A 24,710-nucleotide genomic window follows, 5' to 3' on the forward strand; every position below is an offset into this window, starting at 1 on the left:
GTATGGCGTGGGCGCACTGTATTCCCTCTTGCAGAACAAGTGGTTGATTTATTCTGGTGTCTAAATAGAAGTAAAGTTTGTTCTCTATTGTTGTTGTTTATTCCACACAAGTTGGAGAGATGACACCACATATATTCAGCAAACCATGGACCAAAGGCCTATAGGAGATAGGAACTATGTCTGTTATAGGTGGAAATACAGGAGCCAGCATGTGATGTCCTTAGCAAACTATAATTATGTTGCATTCTGGCTTGACTATTAAGAAAACAAAAATAATGACCACAGATTATTTACATAACTTTAGATGATGAAGATATTGAAATAGTTCAAGATTTTCCATACTTGGCCCATCTACTATTCAGAAGGCAGACTGGAGTTAAGAAATCAGATGACTAGGACTTGGAAAGACAGCTATGAAGGAGGTATACAAGATCCTGAAGTATAAAGATACAGTGGACCCTTGTTATACACTGGGATTTGGTTCCAAGATCCCCCGTGGATAACAAAATCCATGTATGCTCAAGTCCCATTAAATATAATGACATAGCAAAATGGTGTCCCTTATGAAAAATGGATAATCAAGGTAAATTTATACTTTTTTGGAACATTTTCAAACTGTGTATGCTTGAATCCGTGTATAACGAATCCATGTATAAGAAGGATCGACTGTACATCATTCTATACTAAAGTTAGGATTGTCTGTGCCATTGTATTTCCAATTTCTCAACTTTGTTGAGATGCAATTTGCGTTCAAGAAAATTCATTGGTTTCCTCTATTTCTTAAAAAGGAATGTCACAGTGCATATTTAAGATGACAAATCATGTCATTGTCTCCTTCACTCCTGAAAGGCAGATTTAAATACATTCTGACAGGTTTTTCTGTATTTGCTCTTAAGTGGAATGGCTTTGAGTAAATGTTAAGCTGCTTGCAAAAAAAGTTGGTACCAGAAATTGTAGACTTGATTGTACAATTTAAGCTTTAAGACACTCTTAAACAAAAAAGTTTCTTCATATCCAGTCGTCTATTTACAATAAAATACTGTAAATTATTATTTTTAGCATATCTCTGAATCCTTTGTTTTGTTTCCAGTGCCACTGTCTTCCAAAGGATCCAGCCCCAACAGAATGGCACAAGTTTTAGGGCACAGAAATTTGAGGTAGTAAATACTTTATAAAGTTCTTTATTGGTTCTGAACTTTAATGAATCAAGGTTTGTTGCTCAGTATAAAGAAGCTTTGCTCTCAACTGTTGCTGTTATTCTATGGAAACAACAGTGTACTTATTAACTTCAGAATGTGCCAGTATATCAATAATTTTTGTCAGTGTATTGTCAAGATGTCCTAGGACCTAAATACCCTAAAGCAGGGGTAGGCAACCTGCGGGCCGAGGGCTGGATGCGGCCCAGCAAGGCCTTGGGACCGGCCCCAGCCCGGTCCTGCTGCCAATTGCCGGAGCCTTTGGCCTCTCGCGTGAGGGTGTGGGGCCTTTGGCCTATCAGGAGGAGGCGGGCAAGGGGGGGGCAAGCAGCAGGCAAGGGGGCAAGCGGCGGGCAAGGGGGGCAATTGTCTATAGAAGCCCCCGAAACATGCATTTATATTAACATTTTTTAAAAAATCAGCAATTTTTTTAGCGTGTCCTCCATTTATTTTTAAAAGTGTCCTCCATTTGAAATTTTTGTCCTACATTTGTCCCGGTTTATTTATTTATGTAATTGTTTTTAAAATTATTTAATTATTTATTTTTTGGCTTCGACCCCCCGGTTGTCTGAGGGACAGCAACCCGGCCCCCGGCTCAAAAAGGTTGCCTACCCCTGCCCTAAAGGCACCACTTCTGATATGATCCTGGAAGCTAAATAGGGTCAGCCCTGGTTAGTACTTAGATGTGAGACCACCAAAAAAAGGTGCTATAGACTATATTTTAGAGGAATTCATGGGAAACCTTAAGTCAACACAACTTGAAAGTCTGTGCACGCACACACACACATTGTCATGATGTCAGCCACTTCTTTTCTTCTTGACTCCTCCCTTCTTTTTGCTATTCATCTCTTTCATTTACTATAATAGATGCCTCTTTCAGTTAGAGAGGGTGGTCCTGGCTGCTTTGAAAAACAAATGTTTGTAAAAGCACTCCTGAAGAGCTTCTTTGTAACCAGCAATTTATCAGCTTCCTTATTTTGAGTAAGATGTTCAAACAAGTGGTATCAGCCAAACCCTAATTGATGTACTATCCCAGGGCCTGTTTCATTCTGGATACTTGGAACAGAAACTGACTTGGTTTCCCTAATTAATGACAGACAGAGATGAGAAGTGCAATCCTACTGCTTCTGGTGCATCTCATGGTGCATCCTAGCATGATTGTCTTTTCGATTGAGTTGTGCCTTCTTGTGGCATGTTGGTTTTCTTTTGGAATTCCTTAGCCATTGTATGTTTGCAATATGATCCTTAGTGCCTCTTTCTTTCCCCGCTTGCACCTCTGAGATTTCTCTTTCCATATATGGTTGCAGTCTGTATTGCAGAATTTTGAGTATACTTTTGCTTTCATGGTAGATGAATATACTATGGTTCTATAGTTGCTACAATATTTTGTGTCTTGTTTTTTGTGGATGGGGATGTATATTGATCATTTCCTATCTGTTGGCCATCGTTTTGTTTTCCATATCTATTCATCTATGTTGGTTAGCAGTAGAGTTGATTCTGCCAGTGGGATTGTAGTAGTTTGATTATAATATCATCTGTTCCTGGTGATTTATTTTTCCCCCTTATTCTTATTGCAGCTTCCACCTCGCTTTTTAAAATTTGGAGAACCATCTTCATATGGCTCTTCGTTCCATGTGTCCTTTATTTTTTTTTTAACTCCTTTTGTATAACTCTTGTCCAGCGTCTTTTTATTCCTTCCTGGTCTTGAATAATGTTATTTTTATTGCCATAAAGCATCCTGGTTCTTGGTTGAAAATTCCCTTTAATTTCCCAGATCTTGTGGAAGCAGTCTCTCATCCTTTCCTTTATGTTGTCTTCTATTTCTTTGTGTTAGTCGTTGTAGTAGTTGTCTTTCACTCTAGTCTTTGTACCCTAAATTTCAACAAAACCTGGATCTGAGGAAGTAGACCATGTCTTCAAAAGCTTATGCTACACCATCTTCCACTCATTTAGTCTGAAAGGCTGTACAAGATCCCCTTGTATACTGTTGAGAATCTACTATACTTGACTCTGAGTAGACCTCATGTATAAGTCAAGGGCAGGTTTTGGGCCTAAAAATACAGATTTTAATATGAATTGTGGAAAAGTCCTGGGTAATGCCTATGCCAGTGATATCAAACTTTTTAGGGACTGAGTGCCCAAACTGAAAGGCATTTTAGCATAGGGTGTTACCCGGTGCCAAGAGTAAGATTTCCGGGGGGGGGGGGGGACTTCCAGGGCAGGACATCTGCCTTCTGGGAGTGGGGGTTGAGACATCTTCCTGCATGTTCCCAAACCTTCAGCTGCCTCTCCAAGAGACAGCTGAAGGCCCAGGACAGCTGGGAAGAGGAGGAACTGGCGCACGCCTGTTCCTACTCTTCCCTGCCCTCCATGTGCCCTGAAAAATGGTTTCATGTGCCATTTCTGGCAAATGTGCCACAGGTTCATCACCACAGACCTAGGCGCATATAACAAAGGATATAGAAGAGGGAGCAAAAGAAAACAAAGCCAAAGATCTTTTAAAAATTCCAGCAGTCATAACTGCTCACACTAAAGGCTGGATGGATGAGAGAGTAGAGGGGGGTCAGTGCTTCAAGGGCAGATTACACTCTTGCCTTTCACCAGGGGATAGTTCTTTTTTTAAATAAAAGTTAAGATACATTGACCTGTGGATAAGTCAACTCAGGTTTTTGGGGTCAATTTTTTGACCAAAATTACTAGACTTATACACAAGTATAAATGCTAGTTTGCTTTAAAAAAAACAAACAGGCAAACCAGGATAGTAAAACATAGTTCATCTATTTCATTTCATGCAATTCTTACAAAAACAACCCAATAGAATAATAATCGTCAAAAGGACAGTGCCATTTATGGTTTTGTGCACTGGAATCTTTGAAATGGCCAGACAATCATTATAATTCTTGTAAAACTGTATCTTTGCACAAATTTTTGTGTTTTTTTTAAAAAAAATCTGGAATTTTTTGTAACCCAGCGTTTCATTTGGCAGGGAAGAAGGTGTGCTTTATGAGTGGCGGATTCTTTTTTAATATACACTGTATCCCCCTCAAGCTATATAGAGCTTGAAGCCCTGCTTTGCAAGTCTCTCCAGTATGCTTTTGTCTCCCATCCCCTCCAATGCTCCTGCGTTTGTGCTTGCAGACGTGTGTGGTTGTGTGCCTTTCCAATGTGAGGTAAACAAAAAGGAATGGACTACTGTGGCTTTAAGGGAACAATTAAATAGGGAGGGGTGAGAGTGATGTTTTGACTGCTGGCATTTGTGGCCTCTTGGCAGTGTTTCATATTCATTTGCTTGCGTAAGAAGTGGACTGTCTTTACTGTAGCTACTGTTGCCATGGAGAGATAGCGGGGGAGGATTCCTAGGATCCCTAAGCCCCGGAGAGATTACGTCTTAGAATTGCTCTCTGAATATAGCATGATGTGGCAGGGCAATTCAGGTGTATTATGGGACTGATCATGGGGAATGACCTGTCAGCTGTCGGGTGATGGGACTGTTGCAATGCTCCCTAATTACAATAGACTACAGGGAAAGGAATAAAGCAGCGAGTAGCAGTGAGTTGCAAAGAAGATTGGGTGTTATTTGTGTTCAGTCTCTTAAACCATGTTGCATTCCCTCTTTTAATATAAGGGGGAAGTTTGTAACCATGCAAAGGATATAATGAAAAGGGGGGATTTACATATGATAGTTGCATCTTGCTGGAGCTATCGATTTGGCAATCCCGTGACCAAACTTTAAATATGCAGGTTTTGATTAATATTCTTCAACCTGGTGAAGAGGCTACTTTGTGTGCCAGTTGTCTATAGTGTGATAGCACTATGCTGATGTGTAACTGCATGTAACCAGAGATGAATCTGTATTTATGTGGTGGCTGTTGGTAAACATTACCTCAGTGCAGCGTGTGTTGTGCCAACCCAAGAGCTAGTTGACCTGAGATTGTTTTTTATTTTTGGCATGAATGGAAGAAGTGACAGGAAAAGACTTTGTCTTCTTTGGTAAGTTACTGGACTTTTTTTTTAAAATAATCAGTCATTTATTCTAGTCCTTATTGGCAATCAAATCAAAAATAGCTCTTTCCCATCAAGTCTTTTTAAAGCTCTGGGATCTTTCGTTGTGAATAATTTCCCTGCCTTTGAAATAATCATCAGTTTAGAGGAATTAATTCTTTACCTATAATCTCCTACCTATAATTCAGTAGCATGTAAAACATTCAGCACTGGTGTTTGTCAAAAATTAGAGAATTTTAAAATTTGTTCTAGTCTTTATCAGAGTTCAACCGTTCTTTCTAACAGGAGCTTGAATGTGATCTAGTAATGACACCTGGAAGATATAGTATAAATAAATGCCAATTATTAAAATAATTCTACAGATGTCAGATGAGAAAAGATGTGTCATACAAGAGGGGGCATGGGGTTGGGTGGGAAATGAGTTTGGATTCCACTTACAAGGCATTGTACTTGTCTTCTGGTTTGTTGAAGCAGTATAACCCTGTTCCTGTAGGCCAGGGGTAGGCAACCTGCGGCCCGCGGGCCGGATGCGGCCCGGCGAGGCCTTGGGACTGGCCCCAGCCCGGTCCTGCTGCCGATTGCTGCCGTGGCCTTTGGGGGACAATTGTCTATAGAAGCCTCAGAAACATGCATTTATATTAACATTTTTTTTAAAAATCAGCAATTATTTTTGCGTGTCCTCCATTTTTTTTTTTAAAAAGTGTCTTCCATTTGAAAATTTTGTCCTACATTTGTCCTGGTTTATTTATATATTTAATTTTTTTAAAAAAATATTCAATTATTTATTTTTTGGCTTCGGCCCCCCAGTTGTCTGAGGGACAGCAACCCGGCCCCCAGCTCAAAAAGGTTGCCTACCCCTGCTGTAGGCAGCAGTTAATTGACATTTTCTTCTGTGCAGTGGGAAACTACAGGCTAAGTGTGTAGGCTCTGAAAGCATTCTGCATGTTGAACGTTATTCGTTCCTTTATTACAAATCTTTATTGCAAATCTTAAGAGGAACTGTGAATATGAATTTGTGAGAATGTATGGTGGAGAGTAATTCATTTTTATGTAAATGCTCATTAGTAGGACTTGATTATGCTAAAATGCTCGTGCAGTAGTTATTTACCATGCTGCTTATTGAGAAACCTTCCTATGCTGCACTTGAAAAAAGAAGTACTTGAATCTGTGTAGTATATATGTAATACATAGAGTGAGAGTAACAAGTATTGACTTGTGAAATACCCTCACTCAAGGAGGTCCTTTTTATGAGCTGAGATAAGATAATGAATAAAATCCAAAAATTTTCAGCAGTTTAAGCATTCCAGAATAACAAAACACCAACAACTTCAAAGTTATTTTACTTTTGCACTTGACACTTTAGCCATTTATTTTATGGCATATTTTTAAAAATAAGAAATACAGTGGGCCCTTGATTTCACTGGGGTTTGGTTCCAGGACCTTCATGGATATCATAATCCATGGATGCTCATGTCCTATTAAATAAAGTGGAGTAGTAAAATGTTCCCTTATATAAAATGGCAAAATCAAGATATGCTTTTTGGAATTTATATATTTTTAAAATATTTTCAAGCCATGGACGCTTGAATCCATGGATAATAAATTCATGAACATGGAGGACTGACTGTAAATGCTCCCAAAAATAAGTGAGCATATGTAGCCCGGTGATTTACAGACTCTGATTTGTTGCAGCAGTGTTATGCAATACTTCATAATCTGAGTAGGGTGGTAAAGAAGGAAGAAATGATGGAATCTCATAGTAAAATCGCTTGAGTCTATAAATAGATAATAATACTGATAACCAAAAGTATGTTGCCGCTTTTATAAGTTTGTCTAATAATATTGATATAACATAGTAATGCTGTTTTTTAAAAAGGGAGGTTTTGGTATTTGTTTGCATTACTTTTTCCAGCTTGTGACAGGTTAATAGCTAGCTGGGATGGAAAATACTGTGCTGTAATTCTGTTAAACTAGTGCTGCTTTATTTTGATCAACTAGCTTCTTGTTACCACTTTGGAAAGTCTTTCTCTGAATTTGCAACTATTTTTATGCTTTATGTTTTAAAGGAATCTTCCAAGAGTAAAATTTTCTGCAGCCTAGACACAAATTTTTCTCTCTATAACGCTTGATAGGAACATGGGATTTTATAATATTAGCTTTTCTTGGAATACATTTTTGTAAGTATTTTGACTGGATGTTAGCTAGGGTAATGGGAGTTATTTGGCAAATGGATCAAAATCAAGATTGTGTTAGTTGACCTTAAAATTATTTTTGGCTGCATTAGGCCTATGCAGCTGAAAGCAAAGAATGAATTGTTTGTTTGACAGCGACCTTTGACAGTGTAGGATTTCAGTAAATACTTCCTGTGGAAAGGAAGCAATGCATGACACATCTACTGATTTAGTTCCAAAGTTCCTCTGAAGCTTAATGGATTTGTGAAGGGCCTCATCCATAGTATATTACATATTTTAAGTGGCTAGTACTGCAAATCTGATAGGGATTACTTAGTTAATTGTGAAAAAAATCTTACAGCATGTCAGAATTCTAGATTGTTTCTGTTGTTTTAAAATGATTATATCTAGGCTAATACCTGTGAAAGATTAACACAGGGAATTTCCTTGTTAACGGCTTATAGAACTAAGAAAGTCTGGATAATGCTTTAGCATTGTGGGCCTTAGGCTGGACGTCTGTGTGCCACCCAAATCTTCCTTTTTTATTTGTGCCAGTGCATTTCCTGTTCTCTATCAGTTCTTCAGTCTCATGTATTTTAGTTAAAGAAGCTGAAAATCTGGATATAATATCCCTGGTCCTTGCTTTCCAATGTGTTTTGTAGTAGTCAGAATTTATATAAGGGCATATAAAAATAAAATTCCATTGAACATCTTAGTGCTTACTAGAAAGCTATTTCTGGGTTTGAAGGACAATCCTTTTAGCTTCATTGGTCTTGCACATAGTACAGGAATTTAAAGGTTTGTTACAGTGCACATCCCTGAATTAAATAGACACATAGCTACACACCTCTAACTGTTGCCCACATTACAACTTTAAGAACTTGTCAAGATGGCATTTCAGTCTATGTACACAGTTGTGATAGCTTGTACTAAGCTAGCCAAAAGAAAAATCTAGTGAGAATCAATTGGACGTACAGCTTGCTCTGTATTCTGATAGAGTAACACAAAGAAACAAAAAGTATTTCTTCTATCTCTTCAAAGTGTGGATGTGAAAATGATGAGTGAATGGTACTATTTGGATAATAATGATAAAACTCCTCATCTTAGTCTGGTTATAGCACAGCCTGGGAAGAGTTGAAGAGTATGTTCCACTTGGCACCTGTCCCATGTCTTCCTACATGAGGCATTAAGTCAAGGTGTTTCTAAGGAGTACCTTGTCACTTGGGGAAACCATTGACCTAATTTTTAGCAGTCAAGCAGCTTACACATTGATGATGTGTAAATGAGATGTATAAGTGAGATAGCTCTTCTTGGGATCTCATTTTAACCTATTATGATTTTGACAAATTTGAATAACCTCCAAGCTATAATGAATGAATGACAAAGCAAGTCCTCCTCCTCCTGGCATGAAACTTGATTGATTTTCATAGCATCTGTTGCCATTTAAGATTGCAGGTCTTTCCCCCCCCCCTTTTTTTTTTTTTTTAAATGGTAGTGTTGTTCCTCTTGTATGAATACTTTTATATCAGTGCTAATTACTGTACATTTCAGAATAGCCAGGCTCAGGTAACTGTGATACAGACTCTGATTTGTCCCCCCCCCCAATTCTCTTCCTTCCCCCTTTTGCCCATCAGTCCATCAGTGGACATCCACTGGTGAAATAATGGGATTCAAAAGAAAAAGGAGCATCTCCATTCCTCAGTTTGGCTCTCTGTATAACCCCTTCCCCAAAATTATCTTAGGAGGGGGGATGAGAAACCTGCCAGAGTGAATTTGTAGCAGCATGGAGAATGACAGCAACAGAGACATTAAAAGAAGTTCCATTTTGATGTCTTTGTAGCATCAACACCACACAGGTTTTAGGCCAATGTGTGTCTTGTCAGCTTATGACACCCCTATATATTTCATACGGTTTTCTTGAGCAAAGAATACTCAGAAGTGGTTTTGCCAGTTCCTTCCTCCTAAATATAGCCTACAGCACTTGGCATTTTTCTATGTGCTCCTATCCATGTACAGTACTAACCAGAGCTGACCCTGTGTAACTTCCAAGATCATATTGTATCTGGTGCCTTTATTTGGGCCATTGTAAATGTATTCAAATTACTCTGAGTTAAGAGGTTGTCAAAATAGTATTATATCTTGCTCCTAAATTCAGTTGCTAGTCTCATCAATAGTAGACACAAGGAATTAATTGCTTAATGGTAAGTCAACACTTCCGTGAGTTTTATAGATTCAATTGATGTACTCTAGCTGGAACTAGCAGTTGGATTTATGCCAAAGGAGACAGCAGACTCTCTCTATATTGTACTTCATATACACCTTCATTCATTTGTTCAGGATTTAATGAACTGTACCCTCAAACAGTATTTCACCATTTACACTGTCTAGTCTTTTGTGAAACCTTTATTGTAAGATTGTAAGCTCTCTGGTACTTTAAGACCATCACCTCATTACAGAACATGGCCTGTTGTGTTTTTATTATGTACTAGCAGTTTGTATACTCTGTACCATTGTGGAGAATAGGATGGCAATAATGGCTAGGAAGCTATCATTTCTGTTATAAAACTTTTTAAAAATCTATATTTTGAATAAATTGTTGTTTCTAAAGATGTACTTTTTCACATACAGTAGTCTGTGACATTCAATATGTCAGCAGTTTCTTTGGGTATGTTTGATGGCTTCAAGCTACTGAATACATCTTTCAAATCATATGTATGTGTGCACATAACATAAACACACCACAGCTTTACTGATTATGTACTCCAATGTAATGAAAAGTGTTTTTTTAACTGCTTAGCATATATTGCTGGCTCAAAGCAGGCAATCCCATTCTGTTTGTCTTAGTAATTTTGCTTGGAGCTTTATGTCCTAAACATTTTTTACTCTTTTGCACCTTGGTGTTTATCTTATGCTTAAATTTAAATAGTATAACCCCTAAGAGGCATGGAAAAGTTCTCACTTGAGTGCTACAGAAGTCACACAGAGTAAATTCTGTTTTCATAAGGATTCAGTCAGGTTCTGATCAGATTCTGGCATCAAAAGGTACCAGCATCTTCAATCCATTCTCTTTTAAGTAGTTGTTGTTAACTTTATGGATGCATAACCCCAGGTAATCAACAAGAAGTTGCAGTTATTTTTTTAATCTGTTGGAACTAATAACACAAAGTCTTGTTTCTCTAATGTTGTTTTGGTCCTGTTGTGATCCTGATACAAGAGAGTATCCATTCTCCTTTCTCCAAAAACTTTCCTATAAATTGGGATGCAGGAGCCAAATTTATTAATCTCTTCCTGGCAGAGAGTTCCTGGTATCCAGATTATCGAAGTCTAGAAGACTGAAGTCACTTTTTAATTTGGGCAATCCTAATCCTCAAGGTTGATATCATTTATTCTTTCTTCCAGTTACAGAGGTTGATACCACCTATTTTGGTGATAATGCGATTTTGAATTTTGTTTTGATATATAGGACATTGAAAGCCTTCTTTTTATTTTTATCATCGAAAGTCAGGATATAACTGCCCAAATTAATATAAAGGTTCTTTCAGAAACTCCTGTACACTGGTTATTGGATAATATTGCTATAGCCAGTTTCTTAAGAAAGTTTAGTACTTTGTTCATCTCCATTTGTCACAATGCCAAGATTTCTCCTGTGTTAAACAGTGCCTTAGTATGGGCTGCCACGCACCACAATTAATAAACTATTTCAATACCTCTAGGACCGCCACAGAAGGGGGAGAGCAGGCCTGTTCTTTGCTTCCCCAGAGGGTAGGGCCATGTCTAATGATTTGAAGTTACAGGGGAGTAGATTTCAATTGATCATTAGAAGAAATTTCTTGATACTAATAGCAGTTTGGCAATGGAATCAGTTGCCTAGAGCAGTGATGTGGTCGCCTTCTCTAAAGGCTGTAGGGGTTGTTTTAGCTGGAGATTGTGCATTGAGCAGAGATTTGGGTTAGTGGCTCATGAGGCCCTTTTCAATTCTATAATCCTATGACTGTATGATCTTCTGGATAACTTTCTGAAGAGGAACACATCCTGGAAATTTGGAACATGTTTTTTTGGAACATAGGGTTAAGTTCTATTTCAAGCATTGTCTTTTGAGGAACTGCTTCCCAGAAAAATTCTGTAGAGTTAATCAAAATAAAGAGAAATTTCTCTTTGAGAGATGTAAGTATTTTAGATCTCATGTTGGGGTTTTTTTTAATTAAGTAACCTATTTGTCATAGTAAATAAACCACTGTTTTAGCACGATGATGATAGTGTGATAATCCTTTTGATACTTCATGTGATGAGAAACTTAAACTATAATTGGGCATTGATCAGGGCTGTGAAGCAGGGAAGACACTTATTTGGATGACTTTCATTTGCTTACCAAGAGGACCAAATAATTTCCAGCACACTGCTATACCTGTGCCCCTCATTGCATTATCAGAATGGAAGCCACAGACCCGGAAAGTAGCAGTACAGCAGTAATACCAGTCTCGGAAAACCCCACTTTGGATCTTAGGTAGCTGGTATTGAAGAAAATTAGAACCGCTGGACCAGTGGTCCCCAAACTGTACTCTTTAAGTGATTTTGGACTTCAGCTCCCAGAATCTCAGACTTGGTCAACATAGCTGAAGTCCAAAATCTCTTAAAAGGGCACAATTTGGGGACCACTGCTCTAGACAGTGAATTGAGAGAGCCAGCATGGTGTAGTGGTTTGAGTGTTGGGCTGGAACTCCAAGAGATTAGGGTTGCAATCACCACTTGCTCATGTAAACTGCATTGGATGACCATGGGCAGGTGAGAGAAAGGTGATAGCAAACACCTTCTGCCAAGAAAACTCATGATACATTTGTCTTAGGGTAGCCATAAATTAGAAACTATTAGAAGGCACACAACAACAGACAGTGTATCATCCAGACAGAGTTGACTTTGAATGGTTGTAAGGTTCCAGATTCCTTGCTTTGCTGATATCACTTTATCAAAAACGCCTGCTAAAATTCACAAGTGAATCTCTCTCTTACAATTTGACATTGTTTTTATCCCTAGGGACCACAAAAGCTTGTTAAAACAAAAACAAAGACCATTAACAAAGCTAAACACATTTATCTGTAATCAGTCATGTTTGCATGCGTTGTTCAAACATGCTCCTGAGAGTCAAGTGAAAGTATTCCAAACTTTTTACCTTTTCTTTTCTTCTTAAGTGCCAAGGGGTGTAACACTACTGGCAGAGCTTTTTATGTTTATATCACTAAAGCTTGTCTTCATATCGATTATGATTATGGAGGCAGTAGCTTGCTTTCTGAGGAAGTAGGAAAGGAATGGAAATTTAACAAGCTAAGCCATCAGTATGGAATTTTTTTCCCTGTTAACATGTAGGTTCTATTATTATTATTATTATTATTATTATTAACCTTTATTTATAAAGCGCTGTAAATTTACACAGCGCTGTACATGCAATCTTTTAGTTAGACAGTTCCCTGCCCTCAGGCTTACAATCTAAGAAGACACGACACAAAAGGAGAACGGAGTGGTGGTGGGGAATGGGATCAGGTCCAGCAGTACACAGGTGTTGAAAGTTTTGACCACCTGCTTATCTGTCAAACCGCAATGGTAGCTAGAGAGAGTGCGAAGTCACAGACCAAAGTGGAGAACTATGGAAGACTTGGGGGGGGGTTATTACCCCACTCCACAGATTTGGAGGGCTCAACCTCCCTATCACACCCACTCCTAATGCAGATTTTGGGATATTTCAGAACAGATCTCTCTCTCTCTCTCTTACAATTTGACATTGTTTTTATTCCTAGGGACCACAAAAACATCCCTGGGTTACATATCGCCCACCCTTGCTTTAGATATTGGATCCTGCCTCCAGTTAACCCTATCAAGCATGAGCAGTGGTCAGGAAGGATGAGGGTTTGTCCATTTTCTGAAAGGGCAGATGGCTGCGCCTCTTCCTGCCCATAGAAAAAACAGCAGCTGAGCCTATGACACTTCTAAAGAGGATGCCTAGAGCAACAAATGGAAAGTAGTGCTTGGCAACACGCTAGTCCCATTCACTGTTATTTATCTGTGTTGAATCACTGCATGAAGAGGGTAGCACATTAATCCTATCCTCTCTGTCACTAATTCATTCATTCCCCTTATATGGAAAGCAATGAGTTTGAATCACAGAGGTCCGCCCTAAATATGTATACTCTCCATGCTATTATGATAGACACACACACACACACACATCTCAACAACAACAACATAATCCCCAGCTGGGTAAAAAGTATCCTCAAATAGGGTTCCTGTACAGGTTATCACTCTCCATGTGGAGACTGAAGGAGGTAGAGGAAGAAGAGGTGGCACTAACATGCTCACCTCTGTCTTTTGATGCAACAAACATAATGAATAACTATCTGTAAAGTCATATGCATGTTTACAAGTGGTAGGTAGTGTATCTTCCTGTATTATGAGCTGTTTAAGATGACAGTGTAGACATAACCTTTAAGCAAGGTGTGCTTATAAAATGGCTTTCTCTGCTGCCAAAGAACTTATTTCTGTTATCAATGAGATTGATATTAAATTGTGTTTTAGAATAACAAAACCCAGAGATGAGGCAGCATAAAGAATACTGGAGTTTAGAATAGAACTAGTGTTTTCTTCAACTTGCTGATCATCATGTCAAAATAGCCACCAAAAGATTATAATTCCAAGTTCTTTGACCATAGTGAGAGTTAAGCTATATATTTCACTGTAGGTGAATGTGTTCATTACCTCACTAGCCCTATTTCTTTTGGGCTGCATTCGCACTGCAGAAATAATCTAGTTTGATACCACTGTAACTGCAATGGCTCAATGCCATAGAATTCTGGAAATTGTAATTTGTGAGATATTTAGCCTTCTCTATCAGTGAGCTCTGGTGCCACAACAAACTACAGTTCCCAGAATTCCATAGTATTTAGCCATGGTAAATGTCAAACTGGGTTATTTCTGCACTGCGGATACAGCCCTGTAGAGGAAAACAGTTCAGTGCAGTGAAAAGTGGTGCTAAAGTTTCTCTCCTCATCCATATTTAGGAGGGCAATGCAGATCTGGAACACTGTTAGTGTCAGGAATGGTAGAATGGAACGGAAGGAAATTCAGAACATCTAGCTTGGCAGTGTCAAGCATCCTTTCTTTCACTGCAAAAAGACCCTTTCCTGCAATATAGGGGACAAGCTTCTCAGCCTAAAGATAAAGTTTGTATTTTCTCAATCAAATAGTTTGATGGAGTTAAAATAACGTCTAGATTCATATGCCCTTAGAAATTCTGTAAGAAAGACTTTGAAAATGACAGCCAAGAATTTTAGACTCTTATTTCACTTATTTGCATTCAGAAATTGGGAATGATAAATTCTCAGTACTAGTAGCATTTTATTCACATTGGTTGTCTATTGGATAATGTCTTGTACTAGCCCTGACCTATACAAAGCTGACTCCTAGTGGTAAGTTTAAAATAGTACAGCTTTCTTTGTTTCTTTGACCAGGTTAGTTTCTGATACCCTCTTTAATCTTGGTGTTGTACACAGTTATAGTCTCTAAATCTTGATTTTAGGTAAATAAGGTAAATCTTCTTCTTAAAATTATTACATAATTGTTTTTGGTTCTTGTTTTTAAAGTACCTAGTATATTTTATTTAGAACCAAATATGATACTCTGTTTAAAATGTAGAACCATCTTCTGTTCCACCTTCAGTGACAAATATTTGTTCAGTGTGTAAGATATGACTAGAGAAGTATTTCATACATACAGTTTTTAAAAACATAATAGCACACTATTACAGGAAATTCGAATTTATTTCTAGAAACATTGGCACACCATTAGAGGAAGCTATAACTACAGAAACAAACATGGAGAAAAAATCTTCAGTCACTAGGTATTGCGAAACATAACTTGGTGCTCATAGTTTACACACATAAACAACTTAATATTCTTAATGCATTAATCCTAATAACAGGAGTATCACGGTAGCTTTTTATTAGTTTATTTTCTTTATTTAGAACATTTTTGGATATATTTGGAGTCATTTGCATGTGGCAGTTGAATAAATGGAGAGAGAAGAAAAAGCTCGTTTTGCAAGGAATAAATGAAGAGTGAATAAGAAGATTCCTTCATTTTTTAATAGACAGGGGTTTAGGTTATATCTTCTCAGTCAGTCTGTTACTATGGTTATGTAGTGTCTTGAATGGAGAAGCAGTAGCCTGAAAATATATTTTAAAAACCTCTGTGTGTCTTGACAGTCTGAGAGTTTCAAGATAGTCTTGAAACACCATCTGTTTGGTCCCATCTATTTCCTCATATCCTGTGAGTTTTCCTGTGGAGTATGATGCTAAATACACTATGTACGTTCTCATGATCAAACATGTTTTTTTTTTAAATGTGACCACTAATGTCAAAACCCTACATATTTGACTACATAGTACTATACTTTGGGCCCAGGACATGCCCATATAACTAGTAATACTAAACTAAGCAGTTTTTCCCTATGTCCTCTAAACCGTTTGACCTCCCTTAGTTGAACTACAACTCCCATCCATGGTTCAAGGTAGTTTTAAAGATGTGCTCAGTAGTTTACATAATTTATATTAAAGGAAGAATGCCAAATTGGTTCTGGCCCTCAGGAAACATGAAAACTGAATAGATAATCACATTCTTCATATCTTTCATTATATAGAAATGAATTCCATCCGAAAGATAGCTCAGTGGCTCTGGGGGCTGACAGCTACTGTAAAACAAAGCAGTAGATTTAAGTCCATGATACAATAAATTCGTAAGAAAATTGTAAACACAGTTTAATATAGGATTGTACAGGTACTAATAATTTTCTTCCATTATCAAAGTGACAATGAAACCTGCAGGTAGATTGACAATGAAGTCAGAAATCAAGCGTCTTTTCCCCTTAGGACACTGTCTTCAAGAATTAAGATGTGGTGATGCCTAAGACATAGATGAGTTATTGAAAATAAAGAATACACTGTTTCTTGTGCAGTGTTTCTGGTTTAAAAAACATTTTGCACATAAGAATTTGCCACAAAAAAGTCCTGGATAATCATGTAGCAGTTGGCAATTTCACTGATGGAGTGTCTAGATGTGTCAGGATAATCTTTCTTGTTGACGCCAAGACAATTCATGAATATTCTTTCCATCCCTACCATTGAGTCATAATAATGTCTTCTTAGCTCAGTGACATGGCTATCTTGAGAGCCTTTACCATCGAAATGACTACCTTGGGTCTGTGGTTTTATGCGTGAAAACATGCCCTGTCACTGGAGACACATCCTCCCAGCTAATTCTAGTGCAACTTTTGAGAGCGATTGAAGTATTCTGTATGTAGGTAACATTTTCAGCAGGGCTTAACATCTGAAAGAAGTGCTGATCAATCTGGTAATATCCTGAAAGTGTCAAATCCTGGCAATCCTTTTTAAAAAAATTAATTACACAAAGTAATATACATTTAGAAAATAAAAATTTTAAAAAGGGAGGAAGGCAAATAACTAATAACACAATAGGGCTTTGACCCATTCCCTGCCCCAATCCTCACTATAATTAGAGGGGAGAAATTCTGGCAATCTTCTTGAAATTTCACTTGTTATATTACCAGTCAGTAACTTGGAGGAAATAGGCTAGCAAGTACAAAGGCCTTTCAGTTGGATATAAAATTTGCCCCCATCTCTTGATACTTTGCATTTTCAATCACGGATACAGGGACTTCACCTGTCTCTACCACATCTTTATTATTATTATTATTATTATTATTATTATTAACATTTATTTATAGAGTGCTGTAAAGTTTGTACAGCTCTGTCCCTGAGCAGTTTCTTTTGCTTTTCTCCATGGGCTCTTGAACTCTTTTGCAACGCACAAATGCTTCCTGTTATCCTGGCAGCTACTTCAGTACTACAGTATATCTGGAAATGTACAGTATGTATTGGAATAAGGAAACTTTCTAGAGATCTTTGACTGTCTCTGGCACTAAACAGAAACCCATACCAGAACTCCCAATTGTCTCTAGTGGAGGGAGAAGTGAAGTCTCAGAAGCCAAGTCTAAATTTGCATGGAAGGTATAATAAATCGGGACTAAACACTTTCTCTTTTTGTTGATGTCTTGGTAATAGCAACCTTTAGTTAATTACATTGTTGAAATAAGAGATCAATAAGTAACACTTGGTACAGAGAATAGTGTAATTTTGAAGCTGGTAAGAGACTCTGTTTTGGGAAACAAACAAGATAGTGTCTGTCTGTCAAAAAGTAAACAAAGTCTTGCTAGCTTTTTGTCTGTCTAACATAAAGTAACACTCTTATGTAATGCTACTTGTAAATGGGTGCTTTAATCTAATGATTCAACTAGTGACCTTCTTTGCTCCCATGTGGTTTCCCTGATGGCTGCTTGCCATTACATTCTTCCTCATTATTTATTTTTAAAAAGTCAAAATCACAGATTATTTGGGGAGAATGTTTTATAATCCTTTTCTAAGAATGAGTAATGATCCTTCAAAGAACTTTATTTTCCTCTCAAAGCTTTAAGTACCCTATTTATCTGAAAGGTGGAGTATTAAAATGAATAATGTAATAATCTGGCAACATCCAGCTGTAAGTTTCAGCTTTAATATCGTTCAGCAGTTAATTCAGTAGGACCACTCTAGTTGGGAAAGAGCAGTAGGATTTAGGCCACAAAATTGGAAACTTTGCCAACTGCATCATGCTGCCATCAGTAAATTGATGTATATTGACTACTCTCTCACAAAAACCTGAATATCTGGGTAGCTTAAAGGCCATTTATTATTTATCCCAGCATGCAAAATATATATAATGTAAGAATGTATCAGTTTCCTCACTGCATTTTCTGCTACTGATTTTATTAAGTTTGTATTAAGCAATTGCATTGTTTGTTTCAGAAGCCACCTTTTTAAGAGGCTTTAATTTGAAGGGAAATATTCTAATTCTGTAGTATTCTGTAGTATGTTGTGATACTTGAATCAGGAAGAAGAATAACAGTCCAAGGTCCTTCTAAGCAAGACTGGGAAAACTTCTAGAGCCAGTTTTCTGGTGGCACCAAGGGTTGCCTTGAGAAGAGAAGTAGAGGGGAAGATGGTTCACCTGTGCCAACATTGCAGCAATCCTCAATTTACATTCCTGAAGAAGTTCCTGAAGATGCTTATTGTGGGCAGGGGAATGAAATAGAAAAGTATCAGAAGGGACAAAACCTTTGGGTATAAGTAATGTCACATGTTGTGCTTTAGGCTAGGGCTTAATCATTCACTTCCACTCATGCCATATGCTTTCATGACTTCATAAGACTATGAATTTTTACACTCTGATCCCCGACTTTGAATATTTGGCAAAAAGATGAACTATAATAAATTTTGCATATCTGGTTAGTGAAAAACTTAAGTAAATTAGGTTGCTAGTTACATGGGTTATACTATGAAAGTGACTTGTACCTGTGTGAGATACTTGAGGTTGTTTGCTTTGGATAGTTGGAGTGTGGATAACAGAGTCAGAAGAGTGTAACTAAGAAAATTATTCATACTGCATGTCACCTCCTTACAGATTATTTAAACTACCAGCATACAGTAGCCCAGCAAGAAGAAGCATACCAGCTCTTGTATACTAGTAGACAAAGAATATTTTAGGTCAAAATCAGGTGTGTGATGTAATCCCCCTCCCAAATGCTATGGTTTTATTGTGGTTTGGTGTCTCTATTTTTTTTCCTGATAGGTAAGAATGAGCTATCCTCCATTTAACAGAGAACACTTGGCATGGGTTGGTTTCTCAGCTCCATTATAAGTCATTTCTGATATATGGGGATTTTAAACCAGATATATAACACTATTGTGTTCATCTGCTCTGTTGCACCTTCAGTAAGATTGAAATGCTGTGAGCATCAATAATTGAGGCATGTTTTCCTTTTGCTGGAGATTTCAGATTGGAACAGCTAGGTCTGGGGGTGGATTTCATTATCCCATATTGTATTTTAAACATTTGCTTTGAAGACAGTCTCTGTCTTCGCTGTTCACAAACCATTTCCCCCCCCCCCAAGTATCCATTATTAAAATCAAAACGTTCAATGATGTTTCTGCATCATACCATGATATTAAACTCATATTCCAAATCAGGGCTAAAACTCATACAGTCCTCCAGTGATCAAGGACTAAATTATTATTATTATTATTATTATTATTATTATACTCTATTTATATAACGCTGTAGATTTACACAACGCTGTACATAAAGACAATAAAATCGATAAAAATGAAACCTGCCAATGGTGTACATTCTACAAAATACATATAAAACAATAAATAGTAATATGGTGAGGAACACTGGGAAATGTAATCAAACAGCATTTGGGGAGCCACATGATTCTCAGCAATTCATAAAAATTGTACATTTCAACACAATTAAGACACGATAAGAATTAAACTGTTGATAGTATTTGTTGTATATGACATGCAGCTAGAAAATACAGGGGAAAGTACTGAGGAAAGTGCATTGTATCTTAGCCTTAAATCACATGTCAGCTCATATCAGAATGGGGTCCATTGAATGGCCTTGAGCAAGTCTGCTTCAGTCTTAGTAAAGTGATAGGAAAATTATAGCAACCTGTGCCTTTGGTTGTCATGGCAATGACTTGAGTTGAAATAGCAACCATAAAGTAGTTGGAAAATCAAATAGTACAGCTTCAGTTTCGAAAGTGATTCCTGAGCAATTTTGATACCTTTGAGTTATATGATGAACTCCAGACACTTTGATTGCTTTATTTTAAGGTTTTCCAAAGAAGCTGCCACAGCTTTTGTTAATCATTTAGTAATATCAAAGTATATGAAATTCTGCCACCTATCTGCAATTTTTTTAAAAAAAAGAAGATATGACATGAAACCCATACATGTGTCCAAATGAATGTCACTCCTATATGATCAAACTGTATTGGACAAACCCTAGACATTGTGTGCCTTATTTGCTCTGTAGATGTTTCTATGTTCTTTTTGGATTTAAGCCTAAGATTAAATTACAGAAATGCTGCCAAAAAAGTGTCAAATACTTCTGTTTCAAGTTCAGGTGTGCATTTCAGGCATTAGAGATAGCAGGAAGTGAATAAAATTTATGTAAGAAACCAAGACCCTTTTGAGCAGCTGGGGAAGTTGGGAGCAGAAGATTGGAGGATTTTAAGAGGTGAGAAATGACAAGAGGATGTTAAAGTGGGACAGAACAAAGCTGCTATGAAAGATTTTCATTTTCTTACTTTGGAGGCAAAATCAGCAAAGCATAAATAGGATGGAAACAAGCAAAAATCAAATGGACTGTTGTGGTGGTGGTGTGCCTTCAGGTCTTTTCCAACTTAGGTTGACCCTAAGGCAAACTTTTCACTGAGTTTCTGAGAGTGTGTGACTTGCCCAGGGTCACCCAGTGCGTTTCCATGGCTGAACAGGAAACTGAACCCTGAAAATGAAGGGAAAATGGTGAGATGACAGAGAGATCTGAGTGTATCTCAGACTGCACTGAAATATTTGTGTGTGGTTTTAAATCTTAGGCAGTGGAAGTAGAATGTAGGAGGTAGAATCGGCCTTCCATACCCTTGGATTTTGTATCCACAGGTTCAACCAACCACAGTTTCAAAATTACACAAAATTACCAAAAAACAAACATTGATTTTGCTATTTTATATAAAGGATACAATTTTGTACTCATGGCCATAATAGTAATTGTTGATTTTCTTTCCAAATAAATTTGCAGGAACATTTTAAGATGAGGTTTGGCTTGTTATGTTTGGAGTAGAGTGGAGGGAGGATACTAATTTAAACTTTGAGTTCATTCAGCTCTTCAAAGATAGGTAAATAAGAAGCATTACATTGTTTCCCACTGTTTGTACCTTGTTATCATTTTGCCATGTAATGCAGGACCTGATTGTAAGGACTCTGAAATTTTGATATACAGTTGTCCCTCCCAATTTATGGTCTTGCCATTCACGTCCCTTCGTCTTTTATGGACAGCAAGCCTGGAATGTTGTGCATGGCTGAGGCATGCACCTCCATTGATTACAATGGGGCTCCAATATTGGCGATTTTCCCGATTCACCGTGTGTGTGTGTGTGTCCCCGGAATGGATCCCCCACAAATTGGAAGGGACTAATTCATTTTTAGGACAACATTTCTGAAGCTTTAGCTGCAGTTTCTTCAGAATGGGTACTTGAAAATCTAAATTATTTGAACCCTATTGTACATGTGAAACCACCTCTTTCATATTGTCACACGGTGATCTTCAACATCCTCTCAAGGCACTCCTTCATATTCCCACTCATATGTAAACACTACCAGTCTTGGTGACTCTCCCTTAACACAGGACTCCTGTCTTCTGGATTTTCATTATAGCTTGCCCCCCCCCCCCCCCCGAACATTTTTAAGTCCTACTTTTTTTTATTCACATTTGAAACTACAAGTAAACCCAGTAATAGGTTGTCTGAATTGACTGTGTTTGCTTTCTCTTTTGTTAGTCCTACAGTGTATGTTTTTAAATATAACACATGCAGTAAGTTTTCAGAATAGGATGGTCCTCCAGTAGGTGGATTTTGCATTGTATATGAAGACAGTAAACTGTTCATGAATCTTAAGAGTCTTTTATAAATAAATATTTAAGAAGTGTTAATCAAAGAAAAGCAGTGAAATCTTTTATGTTAAAAGAAAATTTTATTTTCTAGTTCTGATATCTTTTGGGGTTTTTTCCCTTAGACAAAATTGAAGAAGCACAAAAAGAACTTATTGAAACTGAAGAGCCACAAAAAGGTAAAACGTCTTTCTCTTCCTTCCACTTTTAGCCCACCCACTCCTATCCCCCAATTTTTGGTAACTGTATTCACCAGTGCATAAGGCTGCCTTGGTGTTGGAATATTGTATAGTATAGGGAATGTCTATTCTTAACTAGAAAGAATGTTAAATGTTCCACTATTCCACAAACATTAACGAGGGCTGGTTCTGACTTATCTTTTGCTCTTAGGTGCCCAGCTCTGAGTATAAAACAGACATGCTTTCCTTCAAATATAAAGGTGTTGCAAGTATCTGTGGTTGCTTATTCCATCATAATAAGCCTAATATTGCAGTCTGTAAGTGTTCATTTTGCTTTGAAATGCTTCAGGTTAAAATAGTCAGAGAAGAATGCTTCTCAACAGAGCACAATTGAAGTGATTTTGAGGAAAACAGGAGAATTATTTGGGCAAGAGCTCACAGTTGTGAATATGTGAAGTCTACTAGAAACTTAAGAATTGACAACCAGTAGTAGACTGGGGATCGTGTCAGACACATGGGCAAGGGAAGAATACACAGACACACACACGTTATTGTATATAGACCTTGTAGAAATTAATTTTTTCCAGGTGCAGAAAGAAAAACAGAAGGATGAGTCAAGCATTATTTGTAATCTGTCTGTTCAGCTGCTCTCACTCTGGAGAAGGAGGGAGGGTAGGAGTCAGGTCACTCTGGTACCCTGAGTGTCTGCATTAATGGGACTCTGTAACTAGTATCCTTTGTGCCTCCAGTAAAGATTTAGTGACCGAAAGTGCTCTGTCTCTTTCTCCAAGCCATATAAGCAAGTTAACAGCCTGGTATTTTGGTGCTGGTACATTGTGCTTCTGCACTTTGCACATGCCCTGAATGGGCATGACAGCCGTGCAGTGACAACACACACACACAGTGTTAAATTTAATTGGGGTTATTTGGTACCTTTTGTTTTGTGGGGTTAGGAGGATTATGTGGCTCTTTGTAACTGGAACTAGCCATAAAATGGGGACATTCTCAGGAAGACAGATAAACTGTATAAACCTAAATCAATCAGTCTATGTATGTCTTGCTATAAAGCAAGTCAACATATCACAAATGTGATGAGATTCTATCCAAGCACAAGGCATAAGAAAAAGCCTATTGGATCAAACTAACAGTCCAAGATTCTGTTTCCTACTGTAGACAGCCAGATCGTGCTGCAAAGCATTTAAGCAGGAAGCCTTCTTATTTATTGTTGCTGTTGTTCTTAGACACCTACTCATGGTGACCCTGCGGACAAGACATCTCCAAGATTCCCAATCCTGCACTGTACTGCTTAGGCCTGTAAATTCATACCTGTGACCTCTTTAGTAGAGTCCATCCATTTAGCCTGTCTGCTTTCTGCTTTCCTCCACCTTTCTTAGCATCATTGTCTTTTCCAGTGAGTCATGCCTTCTCATGATGTGGCCAAAGTATGGCATGCTCAACTTTTATCATCTTGGCTTGCAAGGAGATTTCAGGCTTGATTTGTTCTAGGATCCATTTGTTTGTCTTTTTGGCTGTCCATGGTATCCTCAGTACTCTTCTCCAGCATCACATTTCAAATTAATTGATTTTCCTCTTAACCTCTTTCCTCACTGTTCAGCTTGCACAAATGTACATGAGAATAATAGAAAATATGATGGCTTGTACAAGTCTAACTTCCATGTTCAATTGTATATCTTATCAGGACTATCAGATGTGGTGGCATTCCCCTGTCTTTAAGAACAGTTCATAGATTTTAATTTTCTGTGCATTCGAAGGCTTTGCTATAATCTGTAAAGCACATGCTGATTTTGTTTTGGAATCTGTGTTGCAGAACTTTGAGCATAATTTTGCTTGCATGGGAAATTAATGCTATGATCCTACAGTTGCTGAAGTCATTTGTGTCTCCTTTTTTGTGGATGGGAATGTATATTGGTTGTTTCCAATCTGTTGGCCACTGTTTTGTTTTCCATATTTGTTGACTTATATTGGTTAGCACTTGAGTTGATTCTGTCTGTGTAAGATTGTAGTTCGATTAGAGTATCATCTACATTTCCCCCAAGTTCTCTTATTGAAGCTTCCACTTTGCTTTTTAGAATTTGGGGTTTATCTTCATATGACTGTTTGTTCCACATGTCTTTCATTTTGTCATAACTCTACTGTGTATTGCCTCGAACGCCTTTTTATTTCTTCTTGGTCTTGAATTATGCTCTTTTTATTGTCCTACAGCATCCCAGCCCATAGTTTGAACTTCCCTTTGATTTCTTGGATTTTGTAGAAAAGGTCTTTCGTTCTTCCTTTTTTGTTGTTGTCTTCTGTTTCTTTGCATTGATCACTGTAGTAGTTGTCTTTATCTTTTTGCACTAGTAATTGTACAGTTGCATTCATGGTTCTGTTTTTGTCCCTGTCTCCCTTTTATTTTGCTTCTCTCTTTCCTTTACTACTTGAAGCATTATATCTGTCATCCATTGTTTCTTCTCTTTCTTTTTGGTCACTGAAAATATCTGTCTTCCTTTATTATATCCCTGGCTTTTGACCATAGCTCTTCTGGTTCTTGG

General features: G+C 37.7%; 1 protein-coding gene across 3 annotated transcripts in view; it reads left to right on the forward strand.

The window, feature by feature from the left end:
• The window catches only part of HIVEP1 (HIVEP zinc finger 1), a 107,338-nt gene that overhangs the window by 48,640 nt on the left and 33,988 nt on the right, over positions 1 to 24,710 (forward strand). For 2 of the 3 annotated variants that reach the window (XM_089516730.1, XM_089516729.1), the window contains exon 3: positions 22,105 to 22,158. In XM_089516730.1, the coding sequence (XP_089372856.1) occupies positions 22,105 to 22,158 (54 nt within the window). Of the gene's footprint in view, positions 1 to 4,557; positions 5,187 to 22,104; positions 22,159 to 24,710 lie in introns of those variants that run through there. The other variant, XM_089516731.1, reaches the window with a different exon arrangement.

Source organism: Sceloporus occidentalis, unplaced genomic scaffold (assembly GCF_023333645.1).
Source record: "Sceloporus occidentalis isolate IW3139 unplaced genomic scaffold, rSceOcc1.0.p SCAF_3, whole genome shotgun sequence".
Classification (NCBI taxonomy): Eukaryota; Metazoa; Chordata; class Lepidosauria; order Squamata; family Phrynosomatidae; genus Sceloporus; species Sceloporus occidentalis.